The sequence below is a fragment of the Salvelinus namaycush genome, chromosome 3 (genome assembly GCF_016432855.1).
Source record: "Salvelinus namaycush isolate Seneca chromosome 3, SaNama_1.0, whole genome shotgun sequence".
NCBI lineage: Eukaryota > Metazoa > Chordata > Actinopteri > Salmoniformes > Salmonidae > Salvelinus > Salvelinus namaycush.
The window spans coordinates 59,373,558-59,389,587 of NC_052309.1; the positions used below are offsets into that span (position 1 = coordinate 59,373,558).

Sequence of the window (16,030 nt, forward strand, 5' to 3'; positions counted from 1 at the left end):
GCTGGGTTGAGATTATAACAATACATGGCCAGGATGTTCAAACGTTCATAGATGACCAGCAGGTTATTATTATAATAATAATAGCAGTAAAAATAATAATCATCACAGTGGTTGTAGAGGGTGTAGCAGGTCAGCACCGCAGGAACAAATGTCAGTTGGCTTTTCATAGCCGAGCTTTCCGATTTCCGACAGCAGGTGCGGTAGAGAGAGAGTCGAAAACAGCAGGTCCGGACAAGGTTGCACGTCCGGTGAACAGATCAGGGTAGTCACAGGCAGAACAGTTGAAACTGGAGCAGCAGCACTACCAGGTGGGCTGGGGACAGCAAGGGGTCATCAGGCCAGGTAGTCCTGAGGCATGGTCCCAGGGCTCAGCTCCTCCGGGAGGAGAGGGAGGGGGAGAGAGAATATATTAGAGGGAGCATACTTAAATTCACACAACACCGGATAAGACAGGAGAAATACTCCAGACATAAGACTGACCCTAGCCCACTGACACAAGCTATTGCAGCATACATACTGGAGGCTGAGACAGGAGGGGTCAGGAGACACTGTGGCCCCATCTGACGATACACCCGGACAGGGCCAACCAGGCAGGATATAACCCCACCCACTCTGCCAATGCACGGCCCTCACACCAATACAGGGATATCTTCAACCACCAACTTACTAGCCTGAGACGAGGCTGAGTGTAGGCCACGAAGATCTCCCCCGCGGCACAAACCCGAGGGGGGAGCCAAACCCGGACAGGAAGATCATGTCAGTGACTCAACCCACTCAAGTGACACACCTTCCTAGGGACAGGATGGAAGAGCACCTATAAGCTTGTGACTCAGCCCCTGTAATAGGGTTAGAGGCAGAGAATCCCGGTGGAGACAGGGGAACCGGCCAGGCTGAGACGGCAAGGGCAGTCTTGAGTCGTTGCTCCAGTGCCTTTCCGTTCACCTTCACACCCCTGGGCCAGACTACACTCAATCATAGGACCTACTGAAGAGATGAGTCTTCAATATAGACTTAAAGGTTGAGACTGAGTCTGCGTCTCTCACATGGATAGGCAGACCATTCCATAGAAATTGAGATCTATAGGAGAAAGCCCTGCCTCCAGCTGTTTGCTTAGAAATTCTAGGGACAATAAGGAGGCCTTCGTTTCGTGTTCGTAGCCTACGTGTAGGTATGTACGGCAGGACCAAATCGGAGAGATAGGTAGGAGCAAGTCCATGTAATGCTTTGTAGGTTAGCAGTAAAATCTTAATCAGCCCTAGCCTTTACAGGAAGCCAGTATTGAGAGGCTAGCACTGGAGTAATATGATACATTATTTTGGTTCTAGTCAAGATTCTAGCAGTCGTGTTTATCACTAAATGAAGTTTATTTAGTGCTTTATCCGGGTAGCTGGAAAGTAGATCATTACAGTAGTCTAATCTAGAAGTGGCAAAAGCATGGATTGACTTTTCTGCATCATTTTTGGACAAAGTTTCCGATTTTTTGCAATGTTACGAAGATGGAAAAAAGCTGTCCTTGAAATAGTCTTGATATGTTCATCAAAGAGAGATCAGGGTCCAGAGTAACGCCAAGGTCCTTCATGCTTTTATTTGAGACAGTACAACCATCAAGATTGTCAGATCCAACAGAAGATCTCTTTGTTTCTTAGTACCTAGAACTAGCATCTCTGTTTTGTCCGAATTTAAAAGTAAAACGTTTGCCGCCATCCACTTCCTTATGTCTGAAACACAGGCTTCCAGGGAGGGCAATTTTGGTACTTCACCATGTTTCATCGAAATGTACAGCTGTGTATCGTCCGCATAGCAGTGAAAGTTAACATTGTTACCAGTTGACATCACCAAGAGGTAAAATGTATAGTGAAACAATAGTAGTCCTAAAACGGAACCTTAAGGAACACCGAAACTTACAGTTGATTTGTCAGAGGACAAACCATCCACAGAGACAAACTGATATCTTTCCGACAGTTAAGATCTAAACTAGGCCAGAACTTGTCCATGTAGACCAATTTGTGTTTCCAATTTCTCAAAAGAATGTTGTTATCGATGGTGTCAAAAGCAGCACTAAGGTCTAGGAGCGCAAGGACAGATGCAGAGCCTTGGTTTGACGCCATTAAAATGTCATTTGCCACCTTCACGAGTGCAGTCTCAGTGCTATGATGGGGTCTAAAACCAGACAAGCATTTCGTATATTGTTTGTCTTCGGGGAGGCACTGAGTTGCTGCGCAACAGCTTTTTCAAAAAATGTTGAGGTGTGGGAGATTTGAGAGAGGCCGAATAGTTTTTTTTAAATTACATTTTTATTTAACTTGATCACTTGCTAGCTAATTTGTCCTATTAGCTAGCTTGCTGTTGCTAGCTAATTTGTTCTGGGATATAAACATTGAGGTGTTATTTTACCTGAAATGCACAAGGTCCTCTCCTCCGACAATTAATCGACACATAAAACAGTCAACAGAATCGATTCTCGTCATCTCTCAACCTTCAAGGCCTTTTCATCTTTGAACTTATATGATGATGGGCTTCTACACTTTCATAGTATTACCACGACAACCGGCAATGAGGAGATGGGAGAGGCAGGACTTGCAGCGCGATCTGCGTCAGAAATAGGAATGACTTCTATTTTAGCCCTTGGCAACGCAGACGCTCGTTGGCGTGCACAATATTTGAATAACATATATTCCTAAATTTATTTTGCAACGCGAGCGGTGTAGTCAGGGTATTAGCCAGCACCATCTTCAGATTAGCCTTTACGTCGGTAGCCCTGCCCCCTGGTAAACAGTGTACGATCACTGGATGATTCTCTTTAAGTCTGATACTGCGGGTAATGGAGTCGCTAAGGACTAGGGTTTTCAATTTGTCAGAGCTAATGGTGGGAGGCTTTGGCGGCTCAGACCCCGTAACTTGTGGAGGAGAGACCAGAGAAGGCTCGGCCTCTGACTCCGACTCATTGCTTAATGGGGAGAACCGGTTGACAGTTTGTCGGCTGAATGAGTGACACCTGTTGAGCATTCCGAAAGCATTTCCTTCCAGAAGCCATGAGAAAATTGTCATGTGGAATTTGACTGCGGTCATGACTCGTAACAGCCCTATTCATACCATGGATCATTTAGCTATTTGGATCTAGACTTTTAGGACCCTTTTAGGTATAACAAAAATTATGAATTTGGCCTTTACTACTATAGTCCATAGAAACGCATTGAATAACACGTTCATAAATGGCAAGAAGACAGTCAAAAAATAAATCATATGGTTTTAAAGTGTCTGTCCTATATCTAGGAGATGTAATATTTCCTGAGCTTTCTTATATCTTTTTTGCACTCATTTAACCCCATTTCATTTTGTTCGCACTTAAACTACCTCCATACTTCCATTTATTTGTATTTCAGACGAGTTCTTTGGGGCTTGAAGGGGTCTCATCTTTCCGTAGAGTGGACGTAGTTTACTGTGTAGACCGTTTGGACGCTACAGATGTTTTTTTCAGAAGACCCATGGTCTGACAAACACCGCTATAGCTCGGCCATCTTCCACCGCAGATGCAGAAGGCCCGACACAGGCTGATGCGGTGGATTGAGGCGTAGCGCATGCGAAAAACAAATATCTCCTAGCATAAACTGAAGGATTTTGATGGGACTTTACATTTTTTTTAAACTTAGATTGACACATGGGTGTGTCAATAGACTCTTAAGGATTAATAGGAATGGAATCATTCTTCTAAAACTGTCTGGCTAGCTAATAAACATACGGTGCAGATAAATACTTCAAATTAATTGTTTTACAACACATTTCTTATCACAGCACTGGCAAACCATAGTTGATTAACTCCCTGACCAAATGTTTGACTTTCTATACCATTTAAGAAGGTTCATGTCTAATTCCTTATTCTATGCATACTGTAGTCTATATGTAAAATGTATACATATTAAATACTTTTACTCTGTTTTCATATGTAGGACTATAAGCCAGAGGAAGACCCAGCCATCTTCCATTCGGAGAAAACTGGAAGAGGACCGCTGGGACCAGGATGGAAGGCATGTCTGAAATTACACTTGTTCTGTTTTAATTTACCATATTTGACCATAGATTTTCAAAGTACAAGAAGCATATTTGTTTTCCAAATCTAGCTTTGAATATAAGTGATTTACATGTTAAATCTGGGTATCCTTTGCCTCGCTCATTCCTCCCCTTCACTCTCTTTTACTGTGTAGAAGGAGCTCCACAACAGTAACTGTCCCTATATGACTGCCTATAAGCTTGTAACGGTGCATTTCCGCTGGTGGGGGCTGCAGGGACGAGTGGAGAACTTTATTCACAAGGTAAGAGCTTAGAAGAGCTAAGAGCATCATTATATTCACTAGACTTTTTGCTGCACCGTCTTCTTCGCAGATCCCCAGATTTTAAACTTTTCTATTGAAATTACAACCTTTTCTTACCTTTGGATGTGGCTTGGCAACGCAAGATTCTTGCTGCGCAGCTCAAATTTACAGTGAACATCACAGAAGCCAGTAAGCATGCATTGCAACTATTGCAATGCATGCAACTATTGAACTTTGCCAACAACTTGTTTTGTTTTTATTTTGTCTTTTTTTTTTTACATTAATTTTTTTGCCCCTTTTTCTCCACAATTGGTCTTGTCCCATCTCTGCAACTCCCGTACGGACTCGGGAGAAGCCGATGCCGAGACCCCTGCGTCCTCTGAAACACAACCCAGCCAAGCTGCGCTGCTTCTTGACACAATGCCCGCTTAACCCGGAAGCCAGCCGCACTAATGTGTTGGAGGAAACACCGTACACCTGGCGACTGTGTCAGCGTGCATTGAGCCTGGCCCGCTACAGGAGTCTCTAGTGCGCGATAGGACAAGAACATCCCTGCCGGCCAAACCCTCCCTTAACCTGGACGACACTGGGCCAATTGTGCACTGCCCCATGGGTATCCCGTTCGCGGCCGGCTGTGACAGAGCCTGAACTCAAACCAGGATCTCTAGTGGCACAGCTACGCAGTGCCTTAGACCACTGCGCCATCTTTGCCAACAACTTTTAACGTTAAACATTTTACACTGTTGAATAATGCAACTAAACCATATTTCACTTGTCAATAATGCAACAATTCACAAGCAAATCAAATGTTATTTGTCACATGCACCGAATACAACAGGTATAACCTTACCCTGAAATGCTTACTTACAAGCCCTTAACCAACAATGCAGTTCAAGAAATAAAGTTAAATAAACTAAAGTTAAAAAAAATCAAATCAATCAAAAAGTCACACAATACATTTGCATAACAATAACGAGGCTATATACATGGGGGCACTGGTACCGAGTCAATCAAATTGTATTTGTCACATGCGCCGAATACAACAGTGAAATGCTTACTTACAAGCCCTTAACCAGTTTTAAGAAAAATACCACAAAAAATAATTAAAGAGCAGCAGTAAAATAACAATACGTTAGCAGCAACATTGTGTACAAAATAAGTTACAATGTGAAATAGCACGGTTGGTTAAGAGCCCATCCCTTCCGGCACCATATAATGTGCTGGGTTAGTCGAGGTAATTTGTAAAGTGACTATGCATAGATAATAAACAGCGAGTAGCAGCAGTGTAAAAACAAAGGGCGGGGTGTCAATGTAAATAGTCCGGGTGGGCCTTACTCTGACACTGCCGAGTATATAGGTCCTGGATGTCAGGAAGCTTGGCCCCATTGATGTACTGGGCCGTACACAGTACCCTCTGTAGCGCCTTACGGTCATTTGCCGAGCAGTTCCGAAGCTAAACAAAATCATTTCTGCATTCTCCTAACATCATAGGTTATTAACTACTAGTTAGTAGCTAACATTAGCATTCAGCTATCTGAACCTTAGTTTTTACATTGCAACTTTTGCGTATTAAAGTTAGCTTAGAATGATCAATATCATGAAAATCATTACATGAGATGAAAGCAAATTGCGACCTGAAAATGTTGGTCACTGGTAGTATATATTTAACCTTTATTTAGCCAGGGAGTCATGCTGGGACCACGGTCTCTTTTGCAGATGAGCCCTGCAAGAACACATCAATAAACAACAATTACACTATTGTTAGGTTCTTTATTTTTCAGAGTAAATAACTCATGGACACTAGACAAGCTTTAACCAAGTTTAATTATCCCCAAAGGTTCTGTACAGCTGTATTCAGACAGCAAAACATTTCTCACCATCACAGTTATATACCTCCACTTAAAACACTCCTCCTTCTCTCCAATCCTTACATTTTATGGTTCTACAGGAAGAGAATAAACAGGATACCAAACCTTTATTACTCCCTTAAGAGAATCTGTCCTCCCCTCTCTGACCTCAATCCCTCCTTCATCTAATTCACAGATGTCCATCTGTCTCCCCTGTTTCACACATTGTTCTCCTCTCGTCCACCCAACACATTCCGAAGCCATCTGTCTTTCTTCAGAGAACCATTAACTTCTGACATAAAGCCAAGTCTTTTTCATTTCCTATCATTCATTTAATATCTCAATGTTCAAAGTTTTGCCGATTCCAACACTATACACGTAAAATTACACAATACATGAAACGCAAACATGAAAAGTAAAACACAATCATATGAAACAAATGCATTCTTCAGTAAACAGGTCCTGTAACATCTGCCTGAATTGAGAGGCACCAACTTTAGGGAGTTTTGGAGATCATTCCACATGAGGCACAAAAAAATGAAAAGCAGATTTACCTTACTCAATGGAGATTGAAAAGATTTCCAGGGTTATATAGATTGGAAATTTGTTTTAAGAACCGTTTCACTTGAACTGGTTCTGATTTACTGTAAAATGCATATCCCTACCAGAGAGAGAGCCCTCAAAGATCCCAACAAAAAATCAATTGTCCTGCATGATCTCTTTGTGGTAGTACATTCCAATTATCTTTTTTTTAAATATATGTAAAGCAGATTGACATGCCCTACTAGATTTAGGATGGATCAATAAGAAAATTCTAATGTGGGGCCTTGCTTGTGTAAGAAAGGTTGAGGACCCCTGCTCTAAGCTCTCTCGATTCCTTAAAAACACATCCTCTCATTGTCTCCTCCCTTTCATTTGCACTGATTGGAAAAGAACTTGACAGGTGAAGACAATAGGGTAAAGGTCGTCATTAGGCAGGTTTGTACCTAGTCACTTTAAGATCAGTGCAATGACAATTAGAAAAAGAGTTCCATAAGAATATATCCCTCTCTCTCACCACACTCTCATATCCCCTCTTCTGCCCTCCATCCCTCCCCCTCCTGGAGCAGCAAGAGAAGCGCCTCTTCACTAATTTCCATCGGCAGCTCTTCTGCTGGCTAGACCGTTGGGTGAACCTAACCATGGATGACATCCGCCGGATGGAGGAGGAGACACAGAGAGAGCTGGACCAGGTATGCATTCATAAACCCTGATATTGAATGAATATTGGGCACCATTTTCTGCCTGCTAAACAGTCCTTACTATTACCTGTACAGTCTCCAATGGTGTTCAATTTGGTGTTAATGCACTTGTGAAAAAGGAGCGGTACTATTTACTTTAGAGGAGTTCTACTCATTGATACCTTTACTCTTGTAAATGGCACATATAAAACCATATAGAGACAAAGTGCATTGGAAATCTCACTTTAAAAATAGTTAGAATGTGTGACAAAATACATACAGTGCATTCGGAAAGTATTCAGACCCCTTGACTTTTTCCACATTTTGTTATGTAACAGCCTTATTCTAAAATGTATTAAATGGTATCTCTGGTATCTCCAGAGTTGTTCGATCAGGTTGAAGTCCGGGCTCTGGCTGGGCCACTCAAGGACATTCAGAGACTTGTCCTGAAGCCTCTCCTGCGTTGTCCTGTTGGAAGGAGAACCTTCGCCCCAGTCTGAGGTCCTGAGCGCTCTGGAGCAGGTTTTCATCAAGGATCTCTGTACTTTGCTCTGTTCATCTTTGCCTCAATCCTGCCTAGTGTCCCAGTCCCTGCCACTGAAAAGCATCCCCACAGCATGACACTGCCACCGCCATGCTTCACCATAGGGATGGTGCCAGGTTTCCTCCAGACGTGACACATGGTGTTCAGGCCAAAAAGTTAAATCTTGAATTCATCAGACCAGAGAATCTTGTTTCTCATGGTCTGGCAGATAGCCTAGTGGTTAGAGCATTGAGCCAGTAAACGGATGGTTGCTAGATCGAATCCCCGAGCTGACAAGGTAAAAATCTGTCGTTCTGCCCCTGAGCAAGGCAGTTAACCCACTGTTCCCCTGGCGCTGAAGACGTGGATGTCGATTAAGGCAGCCCCCCCGCACCTCTGATTCAGAGGGGTTGGGTTAAATGCGATAGACACATTTCAGTTCGACAACTGACTAGGTATCCCCCGTTCCTTTTGGCAAACTCCAAGTGGGCTGTCATGTGCCTTTTACTGAGGAGTGGCTTCCCTGTGGCCACTTTACCATAAAGGGCTGCAGAGATTGGTTGTCTTTCTGGAAGGTTCTCATCTCCACAGAGGAACTCTGGAGCTCTGTCAGAGTGACTATCAGGTTCTTGGTCACCACCCTGACCAAAGCCCTTCTCCCCCGATTGCTTAGTTTGGCTGGGCGGCCAGCTCTAGGAAGAGTCTTGGTGATTCCAAACTTCTTCCTTTTAAGAATGATTGAGGCCACTGTTCATGGGGACCTTCAATGCTGCAGACATTTTTTGGTACCCTTCCCCAGATCTGTGCCTCGAGACAATTGTCTTGGAGCTCTACGGAGAATTCCTTCGACCACAAGGCTTGGTTTTTGCTCTGACATGCACAGTCAACTGTGGGACCTTTATATAGACAGGTGTGCCTTTCCAAATCATGTCCAATCATTTGAATTTACCACAGGTGGACTACATTCAAGTTGTAGAATCATCTCAAGGATGATCAATGGAAACAGGATGCACCTGAGCTCAATCTCAAGTCTCATAGCAAAGGGTCTGAATACTTGTGTACGGCACACCTTTTATTTTTAATACATTTGCCAAAATAAAATAAAAACAGTGTTCGCTTTGTCATTATGGGGTATTATGTGTAGATTGAGGATAAAAACATATATTTAATTAATTTTAGAATAAGGCAGTAACGTAACAAAATGTGGAGAAAGTCAAGGTGCCTGAATACTTTCCAAATGCACTGTATATATCCAAAGAGATGTCAAAAGAAAACAGCTAAAATAAACAAATGCAGATAGTTTGCTGTCATTTCAGCTGGAGAGTTTTACATCTTTGTTTGCTGTCGACAGCTTGTTAGCTAGCAAGTGACAAGAATGTTAGCCAGCCTTCATTGCAACCATTCTTTGATTGCTTAGCAACGAAAAAGCATTTAGCAACCAGGTTTTTGTCCAGACTATTTCTTCGAGGCAAAGATGAACAGAGCAAAGTACAGAGAGATCCTTGATGAAAACCTGCTCTAGAGCGCTTAGGACCTCAGACTCGGGGCGAAGGTTCACCTTCCAACAGGACAACAAACCTAAGCATACAGCCAAGACAACGCAGGGGTGTCTTTGTGACAAGTCTCTGAATGTCCTTGAGTGGCCCAGCCAGAACCTGGACTTGAACCTGATCGACCATCTTTGGAGAGACCTGAAAATAGCATTGCAGCGACTCTCCCCATCCAACATGACAGAGCTTGAGAGGATCTGCAGAGGACAATGGGAGAAACTCCCCATATACAGGTGTGCCAAGCTTGTAGCGTCATACCCAAGAATGCTGTAATTGCTTTAGCTGTAATTGCTGCTAAAGGTGCTTCAACAAAGTGCTGAGTAAAGGGTCTGAATACTTATGTAAATGTATGTAATGTATATTTCAGGATTTTTATACATTTGCAACAATGTCTAAACAAGTTTTTCCTTTGTCATTATGGGGTATTGTGTGTAGATTGAGAAAAACAACAACAATTTAATACATTTTAGAATAAGGCTGTAACGTAACAAAATGTAGAAAAAGTAAAGGGGTCTGAATACTTTATGAATGCACTTTACATATCAATGATGCTCATGCATGATTTTTCCTTGCTCAGAGAAGTTGTTGTCTTGTCAGGACACTGTTCACTCTGGTACAAGGATAATAGCAGTTGTAAATTGCAACATTGAGGTCAGAGGCAGTCCGCACGGTTTATACAAACCAGTCATTGGATTTTTCTGTTGCTTTAACCATTTTAGAGAGGGAAGCTCTTTCTGGCAAATGTCAAACATCAGGGTTTGATACTGCGACCAAACAGTCACATTTGCAGCTGTTTGACTTGGCAGTGCGACACACATGTTTTATTGGTCTCAAGGGTGCCAGTGATTGATAGATTTTTTTATTTATCCATTTAAAAAATGTTTTGACCTAATCACGTTAGTTTTTGGTTCACAATTTGCTATTTTTAATGATTTATTGAAACTAATTTGCAATTGACCAAAAATAAACCATATTTCCAGAGGCAACAACGCCACTGGATTGCCTGTCTCTGTGCACGTAGGGCCTATATGTCTACCACAGTGGCGGACAGTGCCGTTTAAGATGAGGGAGGATGATTTTATTTTCATAACCATGGCCTTATTCCTATTACAGCATATTGGATGACTCATTCATATTCCATTCACCCAGTTCAATGTAACAGCGATAGGTTTAGGCTACTACATGATACTTAAATTTCCCCTATACCCTTTATGAGGTTGCTACAACCTAGCCTATGAATGAAAGTTTAAAACGTAGGTGCACAGTTCGAGAGACAAATTTGAGGTGACCAACCGTGACATTCAATACCGCCTTGCACACATTTGCCTACATCTAGCTGATATGGGGTGTAATCATTAGTCCAACAGTTGCAAACGAGTTTCTATTGGACAAATTCAGGTATGTTTATCCCCGTTTTGTTCCGTTTACTTTCTTTTGAAGAAATGTTTTTCAACAGAATCGGCAGAATGAGTACACCCCTGATCACGCATAAACAGAGTTCACTCATAACAGCCACGTTATATTCCTTCGCTTCGCTTGTGGACTTCAATGCACAACACATCAGCTGTATGTAACTAGGGCTGTTGCGGTGACCGTATTACTGCAACACCAGCGGTCACTGGTCATGAAGGCTGTCAAATTCCACATGACCGTTTAGTCACAGTTATTAGGCTTCTCCAAGGTCTGATGCTGCTGCTTATCATTAGTAACCTGCCAAACTTGCTAACTGCCTGGTACTCAGCACTCTGTTGTCCCTCAAATCACTCTGACATCAATGAAATGCAATTGAAAATCTAATCACTTCATGAGAGGGGTGAAGAGGCAGTGGCTCAGGTGGTTGATGTCCTTGATGATCTTTTTGGCCTTCCAAAAACATCGGGTGCTGTAGGTGTCTTGGAGGGCAGGTAGTTTGCCCCCGTTAATGCATTAGGCAGACCACACCACCCTCTGGAGAGCGTTGCGGTCGGTGCAGTTGCCGTACCAGGCGGTGATACAGCCCGACAGGATGCTTTCAATTGTGCAGCTGTTAAAGTTTGTGCACGCTCTGCTGTTTCCTGAAGTCCACAATCATCTCCTTTTGTTGACATTGAGTGGGAGGTTGTTTTCCAGGCACCACACTCCCAGAGCCCTCACCTCCTCCTTGTAGGCTGTCTCATCATAGTTGGTAATCAAGCCTACCACTGTAGTGTCGTCTGCAAACTTGATGATGGAGTTGGAGGCGTGCTTGGCCACACAGTCATGGGTGAACAGGGAGTACAGGTGAAAGTGAAAGTTAAACACCGGAAGTGCTACCTTGTCCCAGACCTGCTGTTTTGGACTCTCTCTACCGCACCTGCTGTCTCTTACTCTGGATGATTGGCTATGAAAAGCCAACTGCTGGTATTCTATGAATGTTTGAACATCTTGGCCATGTACTATTATAATCTCCACCCGGCACAGCCTGAAGAGGACTGGCCACCCCTCAGTCTGGTTCCTCTCTAGGTTTCTTTGTAGGTTCCGGCCTTTCTAGGGAGTTTTCGTGCTTCTACATCTGCATTGCTTGCTGTTTGGGGTTTTAGGCTGGGTTTCTGTACAGCACTTTGTGACATCGGCTGATGTAAAAAGGGCTTTATAAATACATTTAATTGAGGAAAAAGACACTCTTTCTTCTCCTTGATTTTGGAAGAAATTAATTTCTTCAGAACTGTTAAACTATTTTATTTTTTCTCTGAGTCATCTACTCACCAAATGTTATACACTGCAGTGCTAGCTAGCTGTAGCTTATGCATTCAGTACTAGATTCATTCTCTGATCCTTTGATTGGGTGGACAACATTTCAGTTCATGCTGTAAGAGCTCTGATAGGCTGGAGGACGTCCTCCGGAAGTTGTCATAATTACTGTGTAAGTCTATGGAAGGGGATGAGAACCATGAGCCTCCTAGGTTTTGTATTGAAGTCAATGTACCCAGAGGAGGACGGAAGCTAGCTGTCCTCCGGCTACACCATGGTACTACCCTACAGAGTGCTGTTGAGGCTACTGTGGACCTTCTTTGCAAAATAGTGTGTTTTAATCAGTTAAAATCAGGGGAAATTAATTAATTAAACTATAAATATCAGCTACTAGAGCGACTGAAATGACTGCAACACTTAACAAAGAGCTGCAGTTAGTTTCAGAATGGGTGGCAAGGAAGAAGTTAGTCCTAAAATATTTCTAAAACTAAAAGCATTGTATTTGTGACAAATAATTCACTAAATCTAGTAATAAATAATGGTGAAATTGAGCAAGTTGAGGTGACAACTGCTTGGAGTAACCCTGGATTGTAAATTGTCATGGTCAAATCATATTGACACAACAGTAGCTAAGATGGGGAGAAGTCTGTCCATAATAAAGCGCTGCTCTACCACCTTAACAGCACTATCAACAAGGCAGGTCCTACAGGCTCTAGTTTTGTCGCACCTGGGCTACTGTTGAGTTGTGTGGGCAGGTGCCACACAACTCAATTGGCTCAGAACAGGGTAGCACGGCTGGCCCTTGGATTCACACAGAGCGCAAACATTAATAATATGCATGTCAATCTCTCCTGGCTCAAAGTGGAGGAGAGATTGACTTCATCGCTACTTGTATTTGTGAGAGGTATTGACTACTGGCACACAGCTCAGACACCCGTGCATACCCCACAAGACATGCTATCAGAGGTCTCTTCACAGTCCACAAGTCCAGAACAGACTATGGGAGGCGCACAGTACTACATGGAGCCATGACTACATGGAACTCTATTCCACATCAGGTAGACTACATGGAATAGAGTTCCATGTAGTCATGGCTCCATGTAGTACTGTGCGCCTCCCATAGTAGAAGCAGATAAAATACACCTTTGGAACAGTGGGGACTGTGAAACACACGATGACATACACACGTACACATGGATTTTGTGTTGTAGATGTGGAGTAGTGGCCTTAGGGCACACACTTAGTGTGTTATAAAATTTTACATTCATAACAGATTTCACAACTGCTTTAATTTTGTCAGACCCCAGGAAGAGTAGCTGCCTTGGCAGCAGCTAATGGGGTTCCAGAATAAATACAAAGGGCTCTATTCAATCTGTAAAGCTGAAGCGTTACAGATTCCGCAATATAATTTTAAAAGGGAATTTCCGATTGAGCCGACATATGCAGCATTTACCATGAATGCAGTCTCCTCTAAAGCAGGAATATTGAAATGTAAAGGCAATCACACTGTAAAAATAAACTTCTGTGATGTGGATTGAATAGAGTCCTAAGTGTCTTGCTCAAGGGCACAGCGACACGTGATATAATCTAGGATTTGATACCTACAACCCCCTGGTGAACAGCTCACTTCCTGACCGATTTTTCCCATCGGACCTGGGATTAGAACTGGCAACCCTCCTGTTGCTGGCTTGCATCTCTGACCACTATGCTACTGTGCTTGCCACCTCGCAAGGCTACCTTACGAGCATGTCCAGTGTAGTCAGGCCAGGCAGTCCACAGCTGCTGTCAGATCAGCAGCACAGGATCGGCAGCACGACCAGGTGGACTGGGGACAGGCACAGCCAGCAATCATCGGGCCAAGGTGTCCTCAGCTGCCGTCCTACGGTCTCAGGCCCTCCGGAAGGGGAGAGAAAGAGGGGAGTTACTGGGAGAATGCTTACGATCACACGGCCCACCGGATATGACAAGTTGACCCTAGCCCCTCTCAACATACTGTATAAGCTATTGCAGTAGTTGTCATAAGACTGTACACTAAATGTGTTTTGCTATGGCTTAAAATCATATTTTAACAAATGTATGTTGCTTTCGTGGAATGTCTGGAAAATGTGTGATTGGATGCATTTTTACATGTTGCTGGTATATAATGTATGGTTTTTCCTCTGCTTTTTTCAGATGCGGAATGAGGGATCTGTCAGAGGAATGAAAGCAGGAGAAGACTAGACAGAGGGAGGGAGAAAGAGATTGGATGGAAGAGAGGGATATGGGGCTATGTTCAATCAACCATTATTCGACCTTCAGTCCCCCCATGGCCATTCACAGCGTGCCACATCACCGAGTCCTTCCACACATGAAACTGTCATCCCTCATCCAGGAAGTGTCTGTGTGTGTGAGAGTGTATGGTTTCTATGAGAGAATGTGTATGAGTGTGTATCTTTGTCATAGTTTTTGTCCTTGCTTTTCCGTTGGCTCTTAACCTCATTATTTGCTGGCAAATTCATTGTTTTTTACCAAAAAATATTACACGATATCAACCTTTTTATATTAAGTATTATTACCCTCACTGTTTTTTTTATTCATTTTGACCCATTAGCTCGTGACTATGCCAGTGAATCCCATAAATCACCCCCACTATTAAGTCTGTGGTGCATTTCTCCTATTTACACATGTATCTAAATTATGATGATAACCAATCACTTATTTTAATTCAAATGTATGCTACTTCAAGTCTCAGTGGTAGCTTCAGATTGAAGAGAACCTGTGAGATGGTCACCATTTTATTGCAGACCTATGAAAGTTTTGAGATGATTGAGTGGATGACATGTCTTTTAAACTTGAGTGTAACCAGTGGAACCCCTCCCGCCTCTGCCCAGACCACGCTTCCAAAGAGTTGGGTTGGCCAGGTAACTTTTGGAGAGTTGAGTCTGATTTACAATAATAATAAAGACTAATATTGACTATCATGAAGCACGCGGTACTGTAGATATGTTGGTAATCCCATCTTTTTCAGTCTGTGTTTCACCGTACTTGGGTGTCAGCTTGACATTTTGAATTTCACTTCTGGTCTGCTTGTTTTTCTTGCCAAAATATTCCCAGGGTCCTGGGATTAAGCAATTTATGCTTTGCAGCTAATGCCTTCTATTTCATCGATTGGATATAGCAAACTTATATTCAGTAGTACTGATGTATTGCTATTGTAGAATGTGATACCACTGTATTTGTGTAGAACTGATAGCTAAGAAAAAAGTTTCAGAGGAATTAATACAGTATGTCAGGTGTCAACATAGGTCAAATGGGACAATGTTAATGTTTTACAGACACTGCTCGCTTTACTTCTGTAGAGTAACCGATGTGAAATGGCTAGCTAGTTGGTGGTGCGCGCTAGCAGCCTTTCAGTCGGTGATGTCACTTGCTCTGAGACCTTGAAGTAGTGGTTCCCCTTGCTCTGCAAGGGCCGTGGCTTTTGTGGAGCGATGGGTAACGATGCTTCGTGGGTGACTGTTGTTGATGTGTGCAGAGGGTCCCTGGTTCGAGCCCGGGTATGGGCGAGGGGACGGACGTAAAGTTAAACTGTTACAAGAGCATGACACTGATATCTAATCAGAGCCAAGTAAGCTGCATTAACTTGAACAAAGCGCTGTGTGTTAAATGACAATTGTTTCCATTAATACCTTTTAATGCATTTAAATGCCAAGCATGCCCCAGCAGTCTGGAAAACTTTACTGGGTTGGCACTTTCATAGGGACAAGAGGGGCATTGCTAGATTCAATCCGGACAGCAGAAGAGCCACATTATAGTGCGATAATTATGATTTCCGATTGAGCCGATGTATGCAACATTTGCCTTGAATGCAGTCTCTGCAAATGTGGCCTTT

The 16,030-nt window shown here is 43.0% G+C and overlaps 1 protein-coding gene across 4 annotated transcripts in view; it reads left to right on the forward strand.

The window, feature by feature from the left end:
• The window catches only part of pitpnbl (phosphatidylinositol transfer protein, beta, like), a 40,075-nt gene extending 24,956 nt beyond the window's left edge, over window positions 1-15,119 (forward strand). For all 4 annotated transcript variants that reach the window (XM_038980147.1, XM_038980131.1, XM_038980138.1 and 1 more), the window contains 4 exons: window positions 3,948-4,025; window positions 4,203-4,310; window positions 7,267-7,389; window positions 14,332-15,119. In XM_038980147.1, the coding sequence (XP_038836075.1) occupies window positions 3,948-4,025; window positions 4,203-4,310; window positions 7,267-7,389; window positions 14,332-14,379 (357 nt within the window). In that variant the 3' untranslated portion in view covers window positions 14,380-15,119. The remainder of the gene's footprint in view (window positions 1-3,947; window positions 4,026-4,202; window positions 4,311-7,266; window positions 7,390-14,331) is intronic.
• The last annotated feature ends 911 nt before the right edge of the window (window positions 15,120-16,030 follow it).